Below are 21,940 nucleotides of genomic sequence, written 5' to 3' on the forward strand. Positions count from 1 at the left end.
TACAATTTCTTTGGATGATGTTTCTGTTCCTTATCTGTATTGTGAATATTTTGCTGTATTTCTTTTGCTTTAATCTTTTTTGTGATTAGAGAAAAATCTGTCATCAGCCTTAAATTCTTAAACATAATTGCTCTTGCCCACAGGCCATTGACTCAAACAGGTCCCTGACAGAGTTTTTGTACCTCCTCAGTGAGCTGTTATTCAGAGAAGCCATTATGTCCCAGCACCGTATGTCAAAGCTGCCTCTGTAGAGGTCAGAGCCGAGTGCTCCCCGTTTTTAAAAATGCAATAGAGATTCCATTATTTCGCACACATAAAACTGAGTCCTAATGATCTATTATTAATGTTAAAATGTATTGATTTATTCATGAAAGTCTTCTTTTGTCCCTTCTTGGCTGTAGAGGAGGCTGCAGTAGAAATGGCACAGAAATCAAAATAGAAGCCACCCCATTGCCCGCTGTTCCTGATTGTGTGTCTTTGTCTGCGGCAGGCCCTTGTGTGTGGTTCTGGTGTTCAGCACCAAAGGACAGCGCTATCTCCGGGTCGGGCTGGCTGTGCCGCTGTTTGGCTCTGTGGCCTTCCTGAGGAGGTTGGTGGCTGACGAGGGGAAAATTTCTCCAGACCAGGTACAGTAAAGCAACTGTAACTGGTGTGATTGTACTTTTCTTACTCCGCCTTTGGCTTGAATTTCCTCTTGGCTACAACACATGAAGTAAATAATAGTAAAGTCATTTCCTTCACCACGTTAAAGGATGTACATCAAGGAACCAACTTGTGTTTGCATGTTGGTCTCCAGGTGATCCTGACAGAGGTTTACTCCATTGGTTTCCAACGCTCCTTCTTTGATGAAGACGACCTGACTAGCATAGCTGAAAACGATGTCATCTATGCCTTTCAGGCTCCCCCGCTCTACATCAGAGGCGGCTCTGCACGGATCTCAGGTATGACTGAAGCAAGTCAGTTTTTAATCTAGATTTAAACATATAACATGCTATTTTCAGTCACAACAAAGCACTCACACTGTCTTTGAGTATTAGAACTAATTTGTGGTACAGCATGGATATATTTATACACATTAATGTGCAAGTGCACACAAGTCTGTAAGCAAACAAGCTCATCTTATGAATTTACTTTGCTTAATGAAACCATTAGGGAATGCACCTTCCTGTAGGGGGTCCTCAGGGAGCACATTAACAGCTATATAACTTTACAAAGAGTGCAGTGAATTACATCCCCCGTGCAGGCCTCCCTTGTGCTATCAGATTTATGTCTTCATTTCATCTATTTCTCAGCTAGCGATGTAAAATGTGTTCTCAGAAGTCCTTTAGTGCACAGTATCCCCTTGTTTCTTTGATTTGTGTTGGAAACAAATAGGTTCTGCACTGTCGTCCACTCTTACAGGGCTGTAAGTTCCAGTCGTGTCAACGCTGAAGGAGTCCTTGAAAAAATGTGACTTTTAGTGCTTTAATTTATGTCGGTCAGTGACCGTACAGAGCAGTGCTGCCTAAAACGAGGTCCACGTGACAGTCTGTCTGGTCTCCAGACTAAATCTCTTGGTTCTCACTGGCTGAGTCAACATCGACGTTCAGCACTTTTCTGCCCACATGAGACTGTCCCATCATTCACTGAGAAATGTTTGCCCCGTGAAAATAGACGTAAGATATTATTATGTTTTAAGGAAATTGCAAGATATGTGTTTGTTTGCTGCCTGACTTACACAATGTCTGCACAGGCTGTGAAGAGTATGAAGAGTGTGTTAGCAGAGCAGCTTAGGCCCTCCGTCTGTGCTTGCACAGGATGTAGTCAGGCACCTGTAGTGCCAGTAAACACACAGTCTCAGTAGAAGTCGCGTTGATTGAAATAGGTTTTTTCCATTTGCACAGGCTGCTGGAATATGAAAGAAAATTGATATTTTGCTTATTTTTCCAAAATGCTAGTAATTCTTTTTTCAATTATGGTGTCACTCAGTCACAGTAAAACCTGCTTTTAAATGATGCATCCATCTAATAATGGCCCCTTGGTATAATAAAGTTATTTGAGTAAAGCTCCTCTGCTAAACATTATCTCGCATTATGTTATGTAATGTCTCAGTCTCTGTTTAGCCAGCTTTTCTAAGAGGGAAAAAAACTGGCAAAACCCAGTGTAAAGGGCTACCAGAAGAGAAGTTTTTATTTGCTCTGCTCTACTCAACGCTGAAATATAAAAATACTTTATTTTAAAAGGGGTCAATGATACGAAACAGCAAGCAGCGGGCAGATAGAGGATGTTGTACGCAGTGTGCAGGAAAATTAAGTGTTAGGCTAAAAACAAACTCTAGCTCTCCCATCTTACTTTCTCTTCAGTGGTTGCCTACTAACTCAGTGATGATGAAGGACTGCCTTCATCCATCTTTGCATTCAGAGTTTCATACAATGACTGCCTATCATCCAACCTGATTGGTGCAAACGGATATTATACACAGGGGTGCACATAAATGGTCCGCGGGTGCACATGCGCTGTCAAAATAAAAGACGCGCACCAGATAAGAAGTTGCAACGCTCGTTTGCGTACATAAGATTTTCTGGAGGAGGACAGACATTTGTTTAGAACTCTTAAGGATGTCGAAGAAGCAAGCTCCTTTAAGCAATTACTTTTGTGTTCCTCCACCTCCAAAGAAATGTCAGAAGGAGTCTGAACCACAAAAGAAGCGCGTATTCTCGGAAAAGTGGTTGGAGGAGATGAGCTGGCTTCAAACAAATGATGAGAGATGTGGTGCAGAGTATGCCGTGAAAATCCCACTTTAGCAGGCAAAACAGTGCATTTTATATGTACACAAACGCATGTTGCAACTTCTTATCTGGTGCACGTCTTTTATTTTGACAGCGCATGCGCACCTGCGGACCACTTATGTGCACCCCTGATTATACAAGGCTACTGTCACTAGCTTGTTAGCATGCTAGCTTTAGTAGACATCTCAGCAACACATTACATAGACACTTTGCTAGTTCTTGCTAGTATGAAAGGCGGGATGAATCTGTGCTTTTATGCTGTTTATGCCAAATTCTGACCCTGCAGCAGAAATTTAAGACTTGACTCATTTTTCCAATCTTCTGCTGTCTAATTTTGGTGAGCCTTTAAGAATCGTAGCCTCAGATTCCTGCTCTTAGCTGACAGGAGGAACACTCAGTGTGGTCTTCTGCTGCTGCAGCCGACCTGCCGCATGCTGTTCTGCACACTTTCTTCTTCTTCTCCTTCTTGCTGTTACCAAATAGGTATTTTCCCCCAGATAAATGATGCTCGCTGGATATATTTGTATTAACAAGCAGCTGAACAAGTGTATCTAATAAAGTGGCTGGTGAGTCTTTAGCATAACCTCATGTTATGAGTTGTTTGAAGTGTTTAATCTACAGATTTTCATTAAATACCCCACATATATATGTACACTCCTCTATGTCTAAATTACTTATGTACACAATTCATAAGTAAAGATACTTTGCTCAGTTAAATTTTATCTCTGATTTCATTTTAGTCCAGGAAGACAAATGTTTTCTGTCTTATTACCAATGCAATAAAAATGAAATTAAGTTATGAGCAAAGTATGAGCTATTTTTATTTTTGTGCTATTTTAGTGCTATAGTGTTATATTTAAATAAACAATACTTTATTGCTTTTATCTGATTTCAGTGATTTCTAATGCTTTTACACAATCTGGCACAGTCTGCAATCACTAACAGGTCTGATCCATGAGTTTATTTAACTATTCATAAACGGTAAAAGGAAAACAAAACTAATTATGTTGTTTAACTATATGATATGATAACCAACACTCACCAGGAGTCTGATTAAAAACATTCTTCCGCTCAGTGCTCATGAACGGTGCATGGACCCGTGTGGATTTTACCCTGAAGCGTTTACTTTAAGAACAGATCTAATACAGCTGGTGTGCAGTTAAACCCCCCAAAAAATGTAACCATGTTTTATAATCCTCAGTTGCACTGATGCAGTTGCACTGATGTGTGGTCCCTGTTACTCCTATCACACTTTTTTGATTGACTAATATTTACTTTTTCATGTAGTGAACATCATGGTAACAGCTACTCATAAGTTAGCGTTATATCCAGCAGATGTGAAATGCTGTTAGAGACAGCATGAGGTGCTCACTAAAGAGCTGTGATGAATGAAAAAATTGTGTGCTGTGGATTAAACCAAAGTCAAACCCATGACGATGTGACCTTTCCACTCAGAACTCTCACCATCGCTGCTGCAGTCTTAAAATTAATCTCTTGCATCATATTCCCGCATGATGCTTATCACCTGCCCTGTATACTAAATACGTCATTGCATCCTATGATTCACATGTTCATGCTGGATGACAGAATTATGACCATCTTTTATTAATTAGGATTTATTTATTGGAATACTAACTGAAACAGCGTTGTAACGATAGGAATATCGTTTGTTTGTAACCCTGTTTGTTCAACAAGACCTACAGTCTTGTTGAACAAACAGTTTAGCTCAAATCAAATATTTGGTGGTGTTATTAGGTTTCCCAATAATGAATGGAGCATTCGTTATGAGTAACATCTGTCCAGCCAAACCACTGCCTTTCACTGTTTTGTTTATATGATTAAATCTGTTAAATGTGACAATAAATCACTGTGGAAGATAAGGTTACGCCTAAATGACATCAGTTCACTGAGACACACAACAGTACCAAGCAGGTCTGAAATCGCGCTTTGACAGCTTTCACAGACAATCTTCCTCCTTATGCATCATATTTTCAGTGCTTAATTTTTTTGTCATTAATACATACTTGTTATGTAATATTTTACTACAAATTCAAAGCTGTAAATGTGCATCTGTTACCTGACTGAAGTTCACGTCTGACTGCCTTTCCTGTTCAAAGACACGACTGTGCAGACTGCTAATGGAAAGGAGGGATAGCTGTTGCTGTGGGTAGAGTATATCCCATTAGGCGTAGAGGTGTTTAATTATGGGTTCTCATAGTCTGGCTGTGTTTAGTGAGGCTCAACCTCTTCATCTGTTTGACAGTGAAAGAAGCCTGAGACTGCAGGGGAAGGAAGAGTTTGCCGGCCTCCTGCGGTTTCTTAGAATTAGTTAGAGGCTTTTTCAGGATAAAAGGTCAGGATCAACAGGTTTGTGGTTTAGTGTGGTGCACATTTGTGTGTTATAAATGTCTCATGGCTGCACTGTAATTGCCTTTTTATAGAATGCCTGTGGCAATAGACAAGTTCGGGTTACATGAATGAAAACAGTCAAATAGACACACACTGAACTGTTATTCATCCTGGAAACAAGGTTTAAAAAATAATGAGAGCAGCAACAGGAGCTTTAAAAAAAAAAGCCTAGAAACAGTTCAGTTTTTGACAGCTTAATGTAAAAAACAGATTTAATGACAAATGACAAGTAGGTCTCCTCCCAAGCACCCCTGCATAAATCTTAGTGGGACAAGCCAGAATATGGCTTATGAATTTCATGTTTCATGGGGGATCTAAAAGGAGATTTTCACCCATAAATCATTCCCCTGAGGTCAACCCTCATGTAAATGGAAAGCTCCTAGTGAGCAAGTTTTATCACCCGCTTGCTTGATTAGGGCAACATTAGGAAATCAAAAGCTGTGCATATTTATTGCGCTCAATCGCAAGGTCAAGACACTGCAATCAGAAGTTTAATGTTTAAGCTGTGGTGGTTCGACTCATTTTGAAGAGATCTTGTCCTTCATACAGTGCACAGCTTAATGCCCTCACCATTCAACTATATGTGCGTGTGTTTTCCAGTCTTCTTCCCCTCTCCTCCAACCAGGGCGGTGGCTTCCCCTCCCTGTGTCTGGTTCTCCTGAAGGTTTCTTCCTGTCAAAAGGGAGTTTTTCCTTCCCATTGTCACCAAGTGCTTGTTCATAGTGGCTCATCTGATTGTTGAGGTTTTCTCTGCATTAATGCATTAATTTATTTTACAAAATAAAGTGCCTTCAGGTGACTGCTGTTGTGATTTGGCATTACGTGAATAAAACTGAATTAAACTGAACCGAGTTGAATTAAATGTGTAAGAGGAGGCACGTTTCAGCACAGGCTTGCTGCTTTACAACAGTCTCAGTAACATGACATTTGCTTTGTCATTGATGAATCATGTGTTAGGTGTAAACAGCATTGTTTAATGAAACATTGTTGTATGGGAACACAGCCGCTGTGGTCAATCAATACCGTCTGCAAGTAATTTAACATGTGATTTATTGCCGTGAACTTCTGAATCACCTACTTATGTGCCAAGCCTGAAGGTTGTCAGCTGTGTGATGGGAAAGCAGCTCCACTGACGTCACATCAAGCAGGAATCTTATAGTCTCCGCTTTTCCCTCATTCGGTCACACTCCTCTGTGTGTTGGTACAGACACGAGGGGACCGAGCGAGAAGTGGCGCTTCTTGGCACCCCACCAGGACGGGATGTGGAACAGAAGCTGTATCAGATAATACCTCCTGCTGAGAGTGCAGGCAGCCATTGGTCCATCTGTTCTCTCCTCTGAATCACTGTTCCCCAAATAGAAAGTTGCTGTCTCGCCACTTTATATATCTCAATTCTCCTCCTTACTCCCCAGTAGAGGTGTTAAGTTTCGTGAACACATTCTCGGCACATGGAATCAGTTCAGCTTCCTTTCAAGAGCAACGTGAAATATTTGGTGCTGTAAATGAAAAGTTGTTAAAAGCTGACTCATTTTAGTGCCTCTTTCCTCTTTTGAGCACGCTCTACTTCTCAGACTTGTGTTCCCCATCCTCTTCCAGGGTACCATCACAGCCTACCATCATCCCCATACGCAACAGGTCCTGAGGGTCAGAGGTTACCCCCATCTGGGACGTTATCATCAGAGTTCCTCAACCAAGGTGCCCCCGTCAAGATTCTGCTGCTGGTGTGCAACGCTGCAGGAGCCGGCCAGCAGGCGGTTAGGTAATTACATCAATGGGCTGCTCACTGTAACATCCTCTCTGACAGCAATTGTTCTGTAATAGCTTAGACATCACACCTAAGCAGCAGACCTGTCAAATGATCGCTGTGTGGGAGCGTGCCTGGGGTCCCAGTAAGAGTGATACTCTCCATGGGAAGAGTTTGGAAGATGACTTCCTTAAGTATCAGAGTTCATCTACTTCATCTCTCAACTTTAACTTTATTCGCTCAACAACATTTGCTCCTTGCCAGGTCATACGTAGCTTATTCATGGCCACTGTAGTCTAAAAACACTGATATTTCAATCTCCAGTCATTTAGGATGATCGCATGAAATCAAGAAGCTCCTGAGGTCGAACCCACTAGTGACACGGGGCCTTTATGTGTGGCCTTTGCACCCTCTCCTTATGTCTATGTGGGTTCTCCAGCTTCCTCCCAGTGACATGCATGTTAGGGTACCAGGCCTAAATCAGTTGTAGGTGTGAGATGGTGGCGGGTTGCAAAGCAGCTTGCAGATGCAGGAGCATCTTTGGGCAAGCTAAGCAGCTTTAATTCCATACACTATCATAGATTTAACAAGTGAATGCATACAGGAGTATAAGTCCATTGGTGTCCTGCCATCAAGTGGTGGACAACCTAATGTTGTGAGGTTACACTTTAAGCTGAACATTCATCCGCCCTGTTTTATCCGAGGTACTAGAAAAATGGAATTCTAAGCTCATGGAAGTGTCTTGCCATTGGATGTTACATTTGCCAGTGTTGTCAGTTTGTCCATGCTATAAGATGCAGGCTCATACTTTAGAATTTAAAATGTTTCCTTTCTTTATTTTATATATATTTTTTTTGTATATATAGAAATAATGAATCCAGGAAGTAGCCACTTGTCCTTTAAACCTAATCAACTTTGATAAACTTGTTTTATACATAGCCTTCCTCTAGGGAACCACTTCAAGGTCAGATTATCTCCCTGTCACAGAAAAGGCTCACATTTCACTCTGTGACTCAGTGAGATGAGTTTCAAATCAAACGACCGAGGACTCTGACATCTGGCGCTATACACAGAGATCCATCAGACACTGTGACAGAGTCCAGAGAGATCAATATAGGTGAGCTCGCCAACGCGACTGAGAGAAAGTCCGCTCAAATCTATAAGGGTCGGCCTCTCCGTTTCTCCTTCAAACGCCTCTCTGCCATTGCTCAGCCCACCCACCTATCTCGTTCTCATCAGATGACAGCTGGAGGACTGTGCAGCGCCAAGAAAATGACATTGGAGTCACATAGTTGTTTCACTCTTTTTAGTCGAGCATCACAGACACATTTCTGAGCACCAGTGTGAAAACTTGGAACTGTGATGGGATATTTTTATGTGTGGAAACCCAAAGGTGTTACTTCTATTAGCAATTTGGTTCTTTTGCATTTTGCCTGTAGATGCCAATTCTTACACCTGTCGGCTCAAGTATAAAATATAGACCTATCAGTAGATAATAGATATTTCTGTATGACCCCAACTCTCACATTTCTTTCATGAAACTTCCAAAATATTGTGTGAAAGAAATAATAAACTGGGATCTCTGAAGGTAAGGCTATCTGTCACAAACCATAGAGCAAGACAATTACATTTCATACTGCTGGCAATAACAGAAAAGCAGCTTCCAATGAAAGAGTCCACATCATAAAGGCCTGCAGACAGCACGTCAGGAGAGGGGCATGCATGTTGTAGATGATGGCAGATAGTGTGCTGGCATACTCTTAACCCACTGATCAATGCCTACTTGCCTGATCTGCCTCCTTGTGACTTTGCTTTCTCACCCAAAATAAAATTCAAGCTAAAGAGTGACTGTTTTGACAAAGTGAGGGGAATTTAGCACACATGGCTCAGGCACAAGTTCAATGGTAATCCTGCAAAGCCATCTAAAATTAGCTGGTGTTTTGGAAGCAGTGCAGGTAAATTTGGACACATTTGAATGAGGCACTGTTTTTGATTTTTTTTTAGGTTTGGAGTCGAGTGGAGAACTTTGCAGATTATTTTAAGAAATCCATTCATCTATTTTCTTAACTGCTTATCCAATTCAGGGGTTGCAGGAAGCTACGGCCTCACCCAGCTTTCACTGGCACAATATGTTAAAATCTACTGTTTTGCTTCAGTGTCTGCAAAAATGTGCAAATGAAAAAACACAGTGTCTTTAAACATGCACCAGAGCTTTTCTTTCATTCATTACAATTCTGATGTGTATCTGCTTCTTATTTTGTCTCTTTATGGACGTGTATGCTAATAAATCTAATACATACAATAGCGGGTTGACCTCAATTAAATGAGTATTATAATAAATGCGTCATGTGATCTGTCATGTCACAGGGTCTTTTCCATTTCTTATCTCCCTTCTGTAGATGGGCTGTAATGAGAATTCTGCTCTAATACTGATAATGATGATAAATAATTATTTACATTACAATAGGATAAGAAGGCGGTGAGTCAGTAAGGGGTAATATGGGATGGCTGAGTGGTGGTGTTGCCATTTTGAATTCATCATCTTTTAGCTCCTGTGACACTAATTTCCTCTGTGCTGGTTTTAGGTTCGGGCCTCCGTTCCTCATGAGGGAGGACCGGTCTATTTCCTGGGATCAGCTGCAGCAGAGCATCCTCAGCAAGCTTTATTACCTGATGATCAACGGAGCTCAGGCACAGGTAATACAAAGATAGATTTTTTTTTTTAATGATTGAAGGAAATTTTGTTTTGTTTTGTCTTCTCCTCATGTCCTATTGAGATATCCATGCCAGGGTAGGGATTCACAGACTCACGTAGAGAAATTCTAGCACAACAGATGCTTAACTCCATGTCCTCTGGTTAAACCCAACTGCCAGAGATGTCTAGGAATTCAGTCTAGGAACCAAAAAAACTAACACTGATTATTAGACACACTAATTAGGCACAACTAAAGCTATAGTAAAGCCCCATAAAGACTAAACTAAAACTACAATACAGCCCTGTGCAATAAATCAGTAATAATTATAATAATAACAATAATAATATTAATAATACAGAAAAGATATTGTACTGTACCCCTGCATTATGACACCTATGATGCTTTTAAAGCTTATATTTAATGGCAGTGTGCGTAGGCGGGTGTGTTTCAAGCACCAGCTAGAGTTCCTGCAGAGCCGGCTGGCGCACCTGTTCCAGGCCAGGTTTATTGGCTCGAGACAGAGCAAAGCATGCCCACACAGTGAACACAGTGACACTGTGTTTCACAGCCGCGAGATCTCAGAGCTCAGAGCTGGAAGCAGCAGAGACGAGCTGGTGTCCTCTCGCTGTGCCTACCAGCACACCAAAGTAGAGTCAGGTGTACTGGTATGACAAATGCTGGTTTGTGTCGTAAAAAAGAAAAGAAAAAAGAAAGATTCTTTGCCCTCGAAAAACACAAGGCAATCATTTTGGGTAAAATGCAAATGAAATATATAAAATAAAATGTTTATTTACTGCATTTGAATAATTAATCATTAAATTGAGATATGCTTGGTATGAACTGAATGTATGCTAGTCAGGTGAATTTGACCAACTCATCAAAAAAAGCCTTTTATGTCATACTTATGTAACAAATTTATATGTAATCCGGTTATTTTAAGGCAAATAAATATTTAATTGAGTTTTGCACCCTAAAGGGATGCATGAGCGTAGCTGTTCTCTCGTCTAGGCTGTTTATTTCCCTCTTTTCGTGTGCTGATGAATGAATAGATTGCTTCCTCTGTCTCAGAGCCTCATTTATAAGTCATTTATATAGTCACGTTTGAGCTGGGAGCATTGCTTTTGTCCACTCATGCATTACGGTGTAGCGTTGTTGTTTGCCAATCACATTTACTGGTCCTGCTCAGTCTCAATCACGCTGTGTTATCTTTTCTATGAGCAAATGTTGGGATTTCTTAGGAGGTGAATGTGGATTCTTTACTAATACACACTGAGCTGTTCATGGGATGTGATTGGGGCGCACTGACATAATAAATAAAAATAATACACAAAAATTGGAATAACATGGTATTTTAGATCAACCCAAGGTCGATCTAAAACTGACTTTCTACTCCGTTCATACTCAAAGCACTTTCTTTCTACAAGCCTCATTTTCTCATTCAAATAGCACTTTTTTGTAATCTTTGAACCTTCACATGGACGATAGATGCATCAACTTAAGATTGATGCATCCGTCCCTGTGTAGGACACGGGGATCAGTCCAGACCATGTGATTGGAAGCAGCCCCAAAAAGGAGAATCAATGTGTTCTTAATATAAAGGCAATCAAATTTCTTCTCAGGTTTATTGCAGATTTGACTCACAGGAGAGCTACATTGTTACAAACTGTTACAGTTTGTTATAACTGATCTGCACCATTAAAAAGACAACACACGTCAGGTGTGTCTGAGTCTCAGTATCTGTTGTTTCGCTCTGTATTTGCACTGCTGAGAAACAACACGCACGAGATGTTTTCATTGTGTAAAAAGAAATAAAGCTAACTTGCCTGTTTGTATTTTGTCCATCGGGTTCCTCATTCCCCTGACGCTCTACATTCAGTTCACTTCTGCTCCCTTCCATCAAAATGCTGGTGTTAATGAGGACCTGAAAAATCTGTACTCAGCAGCAAAGAGTTACAGGACAGAACCAAATCATTGCGCACCTCGTTCACAGCATTGAGCGTCCACCTGTGCCAATCATACATTCGTTCTGGTGATACCTTCCCCTCCAAATATGCAAACTGTCAAAACCACATCAGACACAAAATAAGCTGTGATTTTTCTTCCAGTGTTAAACTGAAATTTACAGTTGTGTGATATATTTATATAATCTCCCAAAGGTTTGTGACATCTTTACATCACCAAGTCCAATACAAGACGTCAGATGCAGTGGAGACAGGTTCTCTGGAGCGATAAATAATACTCCTCCATCTGCCGATCAGATTAGTAAGTTAATTAAATCATTTCATTCTACCAACTTTGTGGGAACAGTTTGACGATGGCCCCTTCCTGTTCCAATATGACTGCGGAACAATGCACGAAGCAAGGTACATAAAGATGATGAGCAAGAAGGACTTGACTGGCCTGCACAGAATCCTGACCTCAACTCGAAAGAACACCTTTGGGATGAATTAGAGCGGAGACTGCAAGTCTCTTATCATCAGTCTGACCTCAATTTCCCATAAACAGAAGAAGTGAAGCTGTTGTAGCTGCAAAGGGTGGAACGACATCACATTAAACCCTATGGATTAAGAACGGGATGTCACTCTCAGGTTACATGTTACCCTCAGCAACAAATACAAGAACAATCACTCTTTTCAGCTATTGTTATCTCAATATGCATTTATCAGTCGTATTGTGCACACAAGGACAAAGATAACTGCATAGCTCTCAACTCACCTTTGTAAATAATTTTGCTACCAAGACACCCCCAAACAAAGAGTCTATGATTGCACTGAACACATTCCTGTGCTTGAGCATATCACTGTGTGCATAAGCCTGTTGCTAATTGTGCAGCCAAACTGATTTTCAATCAGTGCCTCTCCCCGCGTGGTGCAGGTGCCATGCAGCTGCAATAAACAGCCATACAGAGCACAAGAAAGGCGCAGACTTGCTCGCCACTCTTTCAGAAGCGCCAGGAGAGAGATGGAAGAGAAGAGTCAGGTGCAGCGTTTTCTGTAACTCTGTTGGAGATCTGCAGCCTCCTTTGTGCCCCATGCTGTCAGCTGTTTAATTAAAACCAGGCTCGTAGAGTATAATCAGTTTGCTGGAAGCCTACCTTTGCCAAGGAGGGAGCAGTGCTCAGAGCAGATGTTTGCTCTAAATCTTTCAACTCAGCAGAATATGTGGTTTTCTTGCCTCAATGAATTATGCTCACAAGTGGATATTTTCCGCTTTTGTCTAATTTTAGCTTTAGCAAAGGCAAAAAACGCACATCCTCTGCCATTTTTCCTGGTACTGACATCACTTAACGATGTAGTGTTGAGACCCGTGCCCTTCTAAGTAGACCCATATGACCGTTTGCATCAGAAAATGTCAGGTAAAGAGAGAGAGGATGACAACTCAGAATGAAACTCAAAGACTCAAACTTGAAATGTGGTACATGATCTTCCATGTAAATGGCTGATGCACCCCACATACAGCCTTTCTATCCAGGATTCACGAAAACGTGTAACTGTCTGTTTCATTACTTTAAATATATTAAAAGTTTTTTAAAAACATTTCGTGTTCCCATCAGTTGTTGATTGGATATTAAAACTAACAACAACCTGGTATTGTTTGTCCTAACGTCTGTGTGTTGTGTTGTGTGTTCAGAGATGCTCTTCTGCACACCTTGATTGTAACAAGTGAATATTTGAGTATCTGTTGTCTTCCCATTTGCTTCAAAGTTACTTTACCTTTCTTCCTCACTCTGATGCTTTACTGTTTGAACTTCAGCACGTCGTCTTGACCACATTTGATGTTGAAAATTGTCTTTAAATGTATATTCAGATACCTTTAATATCCTTATCACATTATATTTCTCAGAATGACTATATTCATGTTTCACTGTGGTAACTTCCAACCTGAGAGGCAGGACATAACATGAAAATCTACTTCTCTAAGAACAACTTCTATGTGGAAAAAAACATTGTATTTATTATTTAGCAGATTGACAACTTCTGAAATACAAAATTGTCAGGGTGAGCTAAAGTGAAAACAGCAAACTAACAGAACTATGCATCAACACAAACTCAGAGACCTGGCTGAAAGTAACAAAGCAAAAAATATGGGCTTACATTTTTAGTCTATTTATAATAAGAGAACACAGTTACAGAATAGCAGCAGCAGTTCACTCCTACTTACTCCTTCTATCCTCCTTGGCACGCAGCAAGTCTCAATCGCTGAGCTGACTCGTTGAATGAAAAGGGAATCAAACGATCCTCTCCAGACAGTGGACCTTATGTAGGGCGTGGTCCTCAGGCTAGTGTTGCCACACCTGTTGCAGCCCGGCGCCTGCACAGTCTATGCAAATCTTCTATGGTTACGACACTGACCTGAGAATCTCTCGGCTCATTTTTATCTCATATTTACTGTCTGACACACAACCAATGGTCTGTTAGCTCCGCCTCGTTTTTGGCGTTGCCTTCACAGATTCATCTTAAAGCTGGGAGGAAGATAAGCGCATACAGAACAGTTACCAGAACAATATGCTACTTTTGTCACTTGTCAAGAATATGGTCTGACACAGTTACGAATTTAAGTGACAGTCAAAAGGTAAAGTCATCTTTGAAAGCATAGACAGACAGAAGGAAACAAACTTCTAACAGTAGAGTTTGATCTATTTTTTTAAAGGTCTTAAAGAAGCACTTGATGCTATATTGTGCTTAAAGACTGGAGCTGCATGTCCTAGGGAAATAAAACTCTAGTTTCCCTCCTCGCCCACTAATGATGCTTATGGAATGTGGGAATATGGGAAAACAGCACTGATCTTGCATTGCAGTGCTGTTCAGACTCTTTGTATTTTCACAGCTCTACATCATGTAGAGACATCTCAAGCTTGACAGCTCTGTCATGACTCCTTGTGGATGCTAAGCCATCTCTGGAGAATTGCAGCTCAAGACAAGAGTTCAGACTGAATTATCTCATGTGTGCGAGGAGAGGTAATGTTGTTGAAGGAGTCAAAAGAAGGGCATTTAAAAATATAAGTGCATGTATCTTATTGTAGAGGAAGTTTTCTCTGCTTCTTGAGATGAGAATCTCGAGTTGGAAGAACTCACTGGGTGGTCGCTCTGCATGTACACACAAGCCTTGCAGTGGAACTCACAACAAGCCTGGCAAGGCTGTAATAAAAAGTCACTTTGGTTTTAAACTTGTCATCTAGCATTCAAATAAACAGGCAGGAATGGTTTTGAATTCTTTGGAAAGGCCGCCCAAAGCACCTAGACACCACACGGACGTTTGATGCCTTCACTGACCACAGACAGTGAAGATAGCTTCGTTATAAACTACTATGTATGTGTGTGTGTGTGCCCTCAAAATGCTACTTTCTAACGATAAGTACTAACTGCTGCATTTCAGCAGCTAGCTGACATTCTGGATAGTACTGCGTGTGCATTTGTGAGGCAGTAATTCAAAAGTAACATTTAACTTTCCCCAGGGGTGCGTGCGCACCGGTGGGCTCAGCACGTCAATATTCTCCAGGAATGTTCTGTCTGCTCCGCTGTGCTCCTGGTCATCAGAAAGATCCTGCCGGTCTGAGCTTTTCCTCTCAGCCTCGTGTGGGAGTTTGTGTTTGAGGCCAGCCAGCAACAGATTTCCCCAGAACAAAAGGAAATCGATTTCATTTTTCCATTCCTTCGTTCCTAAAGCACTTCTGATCTAAGGCAGATCTCAGGGTAATATACTCGGGCTTCAGAGGACAAGAAACACTCTTTTTCTCTTTTTTTCTCCTGAACTCGTGTTTTCCAGCGTGGTTGAATAGCATATGAGAGAAAAGCCTGAGTCTGTTTGTGGTTTGGATTTAAGAAAAAGACACTTAATTGCTATGCTCCGTGCTGATTCAAGCCATGAGCTAAAAATGTCAGGTGCAGGTCTCAGCCTATATTTCACGATGGCCCATTTTTGTTTTTGTATCTCCCGAGCCCATACACAGCACATTTCTCCAACTTAAATATAACACAAAAACAGGCCATTGTTTTTTATCCACACTAATTTCCATTTCAGCATTTTTAAATAGTTTGGAACAGCTGTTCAAGAACCATTTTTAGCACGCAAGCGCCAGCAACTAATCACCGTCTGAAAGATATCAAGGCAGGAAGTTTCACTCAGGGTTTTTTCTTAGTTTTTTTTTTTTTTAACAAATTGCCTGTAAAGACTGATTTAGATCATTAGCCTTCAATGACGCCTTATATAAAGAGGCACCATTCCTTCCATAAGAAATTCTGGCTATGTTTTGGTGAGCCGCAGGGAAGGATGTACCTAATGGGATGGTGAAGTGGGTGATGTCTGAAGTAATTATTTGCCAAGGCGAAGCACTGACTGCTCGTGTGATGGGAAAACAGAAGCTGTTGTACATTCTGCACTCATGTGTCGGTGTCCAAAAAAACTCCAGAAGATTACAAAGAGGCAAATCAGTACTGAAGGCTCAGGTATCTTGTTTGTGACTAGGCAACCAGATGATGGCCTCCAAAAATCCTGCTCCCCTAACCCCACCGTGTGGTAAAACACACACAAAAACAGACATCTCACCCAGTTTTTAGACATGCGATCATTTCCATAGTTTACCAGCTGCACTGAGTCCCTCTCTGTCTCTGTTCTCTTACACTGCTACTTCTACACCTCCCTTTTTCCTCCTATTCTTTTTTTTCTGACTTGTGATGTCTGTGGGTGGGAGGCTAGGTGGTTAAGCTTGACCTTCCAGGTAGTTTTAGTGTTATAGGGTGTGACAGTAAAGTGGTTTTTGATAAATAAAAGGCTTTTATGTGACTAAATGAAGTTTTCACAAGCCTTTTTTTTTTTGCCTTTGCAAATAATCTCGTGATTTTCTAATCCTGAAATTTTTTAGCAACCTCTTAATATAGCTGCCGACTGTCTTTCACGTATTAGGTTCATAAAATAATTATTTTTGGTCTGCGCTCGGCAAACTGAGCCATCATTTTTGCCTGATCAGTACACAAAACCCTGACTGGATGAATAATAACACTCAACTCCAAGCAGCAGAGCTTTGGTAGTTGTTGTGGTAACATGCAGACAGCAAGTCTGCAGCGATAATAGCAGCTCTTTGAGGCCGGCTGTACTTTGTGCTAGATTGTAAATATAAGAGAAGAGAATACCGCCCAATGCTTTAACTTCACCAAGTGATTTTAAATAATGTGATAAATCTCCAAAAGTTGATTCTGTTCATCTGGACGTAGCGTTTTGTGGGAGAAACATTTCGTCACTCATCCAGGTGACTTCTTCAGTCTCAGCTGACTGCAGGTTTCCCCAATCTTATAAACAGTACATTTGCAATTACTTTCCTGCAACATTTGATTTACTTTCCTGGATGATTGAGAATGCATCAAAATGTGATAAATCATATAAAAAGCAATAAGCAGCGTAGGTAGGAAATGTAAAAGAAATAATAAACTAGCAGCTATTGTGAACATCTGTGTGGTTATTAGAAAAAAGGGGGAGAAATCCAAACGCCGAAAGGGTCGACCCTGTGTTGGCCACAGCTATTTATGCTAAACAGCTAATCAGTGAGTTTGTGTATTTGAATATGAAGAATTAACCATCCATGTAGCCACACGGCACTAACATGAATGAAAATGTGAGCTTTAACTTGTTTACCTGACACTGCATAGAAATAAAAGCACATTACGTTTTTAAATGGTGTATGTGAGAACGTCTTAAGGAGCAAACTAACACTGATTTTTACATGCAGATGCATTTATCTAATAATACTGCTGAGATCCAGAAAGTATAAAACACTTACAGTATCTATAGAGAGGCGCTGAGAGATGTTAAAGACATTCAGGAGGTGCTGCTGTATGATAAAGTATCCTGATGCTGTCCGTGTGTTTACCGTGTGTTTTATGCTCCTCTTTCAGAACACCAGAGTGCTGTTCAACATCCGTGTGGTGGGGGGATCTGTGTTTTACAGCTACCTGTCACCTCAGGATGAGCAGCCTCTCTACCACCCTGCTGTCGACAGGTCAGGATGCCTTGAATCTTATAAGTTAGCGTATATCAGGGCATAACAAGTCCCCATGTTATGTGTTGGTTCTTCCAATTATCACTTATTCACTCATAATGACTTTTTCTTATTTTGGGGTGTTAATTGCAGTTCCTGTTGAAACTTGAATCTTCCTCTGCAGCTCTTGGGAGCCCCCACAGCTGCAGCAACTTTTATGCCAAACAAAAAATTGAAAGCGTGCATGAAGCGAAAGGTCACAGAACATATTCCCTGAGCTCTGAATAGACAGTGTGTAAAGTATTTTTATATAATTAGATTTTTATTTCAAAATTTATCACTTCTCAAAAATTCAACTCTCCCTTTCGCAAAAGGATACAGAGGCTATTTTGTACCACTTTAAATTGTGGTCAGATGCATCCTGTTATCTTTTATGGCCCTTGAGGTGTCTACTTAAACTTGATTAGAGTCCACCAGTGGAAAATTGCAGGGATTGGCTGTAAAGTGTACAAAAATTGACTCCACACATCAGGAAAAAGATCAAGCTGTGAACATCCAAGAATAACTCTGTATGCTCCCGTGATAAAACTAAGGCGAGGCGTAGATCGGCAGAAGGGTCTAAATCCACATCTGAAACTTTGCGGTTTGCCAGGAGTGCAGTGGCCTCAATCACTGTCAAATACAAGGAGACTGAGATCAGAGTCTTCTAGGAGTTTTACCAAAATGTGTAACCCAGCTAAGAGAGGCGATCAAGAACAAGACTTCAGATGTCCTCTGTAGAACCGGAAAAACCTGCTGAACGGACCACCATCCCAGCAGCACTCCATCAGAGCAGCTATACAACTGAACTGTTTGGGATGCCTATCATCTAGAAAATGCTAATAGTACAGAAGAGGTGGTGGTAGCATTGAGAACTGCTTCTGAACATCAAGGATAGGAAGGACAGTCAGAACTGTGAGATAATTATTAGTTTTGCGTAGCTAGCCAACTGGTAAGGGTTTATACTAGATAAGTGAAGTCCCGTCTTCCTCCCATCAACCAGTCAGTCCAGATGGCCGCCCCTCCCTGACCCTGGTTCTGCCTGAGGTTTCTTCCTGTTAAAAGGGAGTTTTTCCTTCCCGCTGTCGCCAAGTGCTTGTTCATAGGGGTCTTCTGACTGTTGGGGTTTCCTCTATTATTATAAGGTCTTTACCTTACAATGTAAAGCACATTGAGGTGACTGTTGTTGTAAATTGAAGCTATATAAATAAAACTGAGTGCGACAGATCTCGTTTGAGCAAACTATAAGGCTGATATTGACATGGTCCTGGGTCGGTGACCCAGTGTTTTGTGTTTTTGGATTAAGTTATACTTTTTGAATTATGCTTTTCTGTTTTGTATTATATTTACTGTTCCTGGTTTCTAGGTTTCTGCTCAGTTTCTGGTCCCTGCGAGTTGCATGCTTAGTCTTAGTTTTCGGTCTTTATGTCTTCCTGTGCTCCACGTCTAGTTCCTTCTGTATCTGTGCTTCATGTTCTGTCTGTTCCAGAGTCTGTCATGTTTCCACGTCTCAGTGTCTATCCTGCCTCTTTATAAACTGTCTCGTGCTTCCTGTTTTACTTTGGTAGTCCGTGTCCTATGTCCCTGTGTCTCGTTATGTCAGATTAGCCCAGCTGTGCTTCCCTCCTGTTTCCCATTCCCTCGTTACTCCCTTGTGTATTAAAGCCCCGTGTTTTCCAGATAAGGAATCCAGATATCCTCATCGTGCTGTTTTCTCTCTTTGTGTTCCTGGCTTAATTCTAGTTCTCAGTTCCTAGTTTGTTTTCCTAGTCTGTGTTTTTTATTTTCAAGTTTCCAGTTTAATTTCTAGTTTTCATGATCAAGTTTTTTCTGTTGTTTGTTTGGTTGGTTGGTTTTTTTGTGAGTTTATTTTTTATGGAAAGTCTTCCCCGCAATAAAAGGTGACACTTTAAGTTTTCATTCCGTGTACGGGTCCTGCATTTGTCCTTCATCCTGCCTACTACAGCACACACCTTGACAGATATATTCATATTTTATTGGTCTAAAGAATTATTAGATCATTGTAAATATCTCCTGAGTTGTGGAATGACTGGTATTATGTTTGAAATCCAACAAACTCACCTCAATAACCTGTTTCAATAAGCTAACTCATGTTAGGTCTAATTTAATCAGTTTGAATGGATTTGAATTCCTCTCTGATCTAACCAGAAGGTTTCTTGAAAATAAAAGCTACAAGCAGCATGCTGACAATGCTAAGTTTAGCATTCTCTGATTGATGCTGTCCTGAAGGCAAAGTTGGCTTTAATTTAATCTTTTTTATGTATATCACATTTACTGGAAAGATTGGCTTTGATTTTCACAGCAGTGACTGAAATGTGCAGACATTTCCTCTTTCTTTACAGGCGCATGTCTGATGGCTTTCAGTTGCAGAAGTGAATTGCTGTTTCAAAGGACCATTTTGGCAAGGTCTTTAAAGGACTTCCATTTGTGTGGCTGCGAAGAACAGTTCATTCACTCACTGAATGGTGCTGATGGGGGCAAATGCTTTTGAAATCTTTTGAAATGCAAATGCAAAAGCAGCACACTGTATCCGAGAATCTCGTGTAATGATAGCGTTTGAACTCTAATGATTCAGAAATATGTTCTGTCCCCAACTCAGCCCATATCAAGTAGGCAAGAGTGTTCTAGTGCAAGTGCTTCACTACACTTTGTTCACTTCTTTTGGCCTCTGTAAACTGTTTGTGTTTGTGTGTAATGTCACACAGGTCAGAGATTGCCTTGTTAGCACCTTTTTGGTCATGTTAGCATTAAAGCATGGATGTAAATATTGGATGGCAACAACTTTGGTTTTGAGTGAAACCTCTGAACCACTATCAGATTGAAACGGCACCACCTACTGACTTCAGTCATCCCCTGAGTCTTATTTTAGTGGGTGTCTCTTTAACTATTAAATGTTAGCATGCTGCCATAATTAGCTAGATGGTGTCAATTATAGGAATTGCACTTGCTTACCATCAGCATGTTTTAGCATCCTGATCTAAGACTTTAGCTCAAAGATTTCTGTATCTGTGTACCGACAACAGAATGCTCTTCTTAAAATAATAATGTGCATAGTGTCACACATATCACAACTGCCATAAAAACGAATGACAGCTGCTGGTAGATTCCTGCTCTTTCTATTAATTTTCTTTTGAAACTTTGATTTTGTTCGACAGCTTCCACAGCACCTCAGAAATGCTCAAAGTTGATTTTTAATGGAGACATTTAAAGGTTCTGTCTTAATGGGATGACAGCAGTCTAACAGCACAAGCTGAAATCAACATCAGCTACTTCAGATATGTTCATCTGTATTGCACATCTCACATAAACATTCACTCCTATGTTTAATTTTATGGGGATAAATTGTTCATCTCTCTCAGAGTCAAAACATCAACTGCTTATGTCCCATCTAAAAGCAACAACGATGCTGACACCTAGTGGTTTGAAAGCGTCAGTGCACATGTACTTAAACAGTCCAGTAAATTGATAAATGTGTCATAACTTGAAACTGCAGCAAATGTTAGAAAAGCCTGATGGAAATAAAACAGATGGAGTAGTCCTGCTGACAGGATCGATGTCACGTTGTACCGATGCCTCACAACTACCTTTGATCCTGATGTCTTTTAGAGCTTTGAAGCTGTGCGGCTCAGGAGGCCCTCCACATGTGAAGCTCATTATCGAGTGGGAACACAGAATCAAAGACTGGTCAGTACATTGTGCATCCAGTTGTTTCAGTATCACTTTAGCATTCGCGCTAACCTTAACTAACTCTTTGTGCCCGCAGCCTCTTCGGTAACATTAAGGAGGAGGTGGTGAAGGATGCGGAGAGCGTGAGGAATCAGCAACAGCAGCATGTACAGCAGTACAGCTGCACCTTGGATGAGTGCTTCCAGCTCTACACCAAAGAGGAACAGGTAGACTGTGTGCTGTTATAGATATTTACAGTTTGGAACAACAGTACAGCACGGATGTGTTGCTGCTTATGCTCTTTTAGTTCAGCGGCCTAAACTGTGTAATTGATTTCTGGTTTTTTTGTTTTTTTTTAAAGTGGTAACTTGTGCACAAAAATAAAAGAAAATATTAATATCTTAATATAATACAATATTAATGCTGATAGATCAATCAATGAATACATTTCCATCTAATCTATGTTTCTTACTGATACCCATCAGGGAAAGACAAAGACTTTAGACACAATTAAAACACTTTAACATTTGAAGCTAACAATGGGATAGAAGTTAGCAAGTTGTTTTGTATGTGTCAAGATTCAACTAAAAGTTTGGCCCAAATTCAGAGCAGAATGAGGAATTTA

At 40.7% G+C, this 21,940-nt stretch overlaps 1 protein-coding gene across 2 annotated transcripts in view; it reads left to right on the plus strand.

The window, feature by feature from the left end:
- usp43b (ubiquitin specific peptidase 43b) overlaps nt 1-21,940 on the plus strand; it is an 83,575-nt gene that overhangs the window by 50,770 nt on the left and 10,865 nt on the right. For both annotated transcript variants that reach the window (XM_085270415.1, XM_085270416.1), the window contains 7 exons: nt 491-626; nt 797-941; nt 6,774-6,936; nt 9,507-9,618; nt 17,507-17,610; nt 21,256-21,333; nt 21,413-21,542. In XM_085270415.1, the coding sequence (XP_085126541.1) occupies nt 491-626; nt 797-941; nt 6,774-6,936; nt 9,507-9,618; nt 17,507-17,610; nt 21,256-21,333; nt 21,413-21,542 (868 nt within the window). The remainder of the gene's footprint in view (nt 1-490; nt 627-796; nt 942-6,773; nt 6,937-9,506; nt 9,619-17,506; nt 17,611-21,255; nt 21,334-21,412; nt 21,543-21,940) is intronic.

Source organism: Mchenga conophoros, linkage group LG4 (genome assembly GCF_057382185.1).
Source record: "Mchenga conophoros isolate Kocher_MC1m ecotype Shallow Benthic linkage group LG4, M_conophoros_male_GT1.1, whole genome shotgun sequence".
In the NCBI taxonomy this organism is placed as follows: Eukaryota; Metazoa; Chordata; class Actinopteri; order Cichliformes; family Cichlidae; genus Mchenga; species Mchenga conophoros.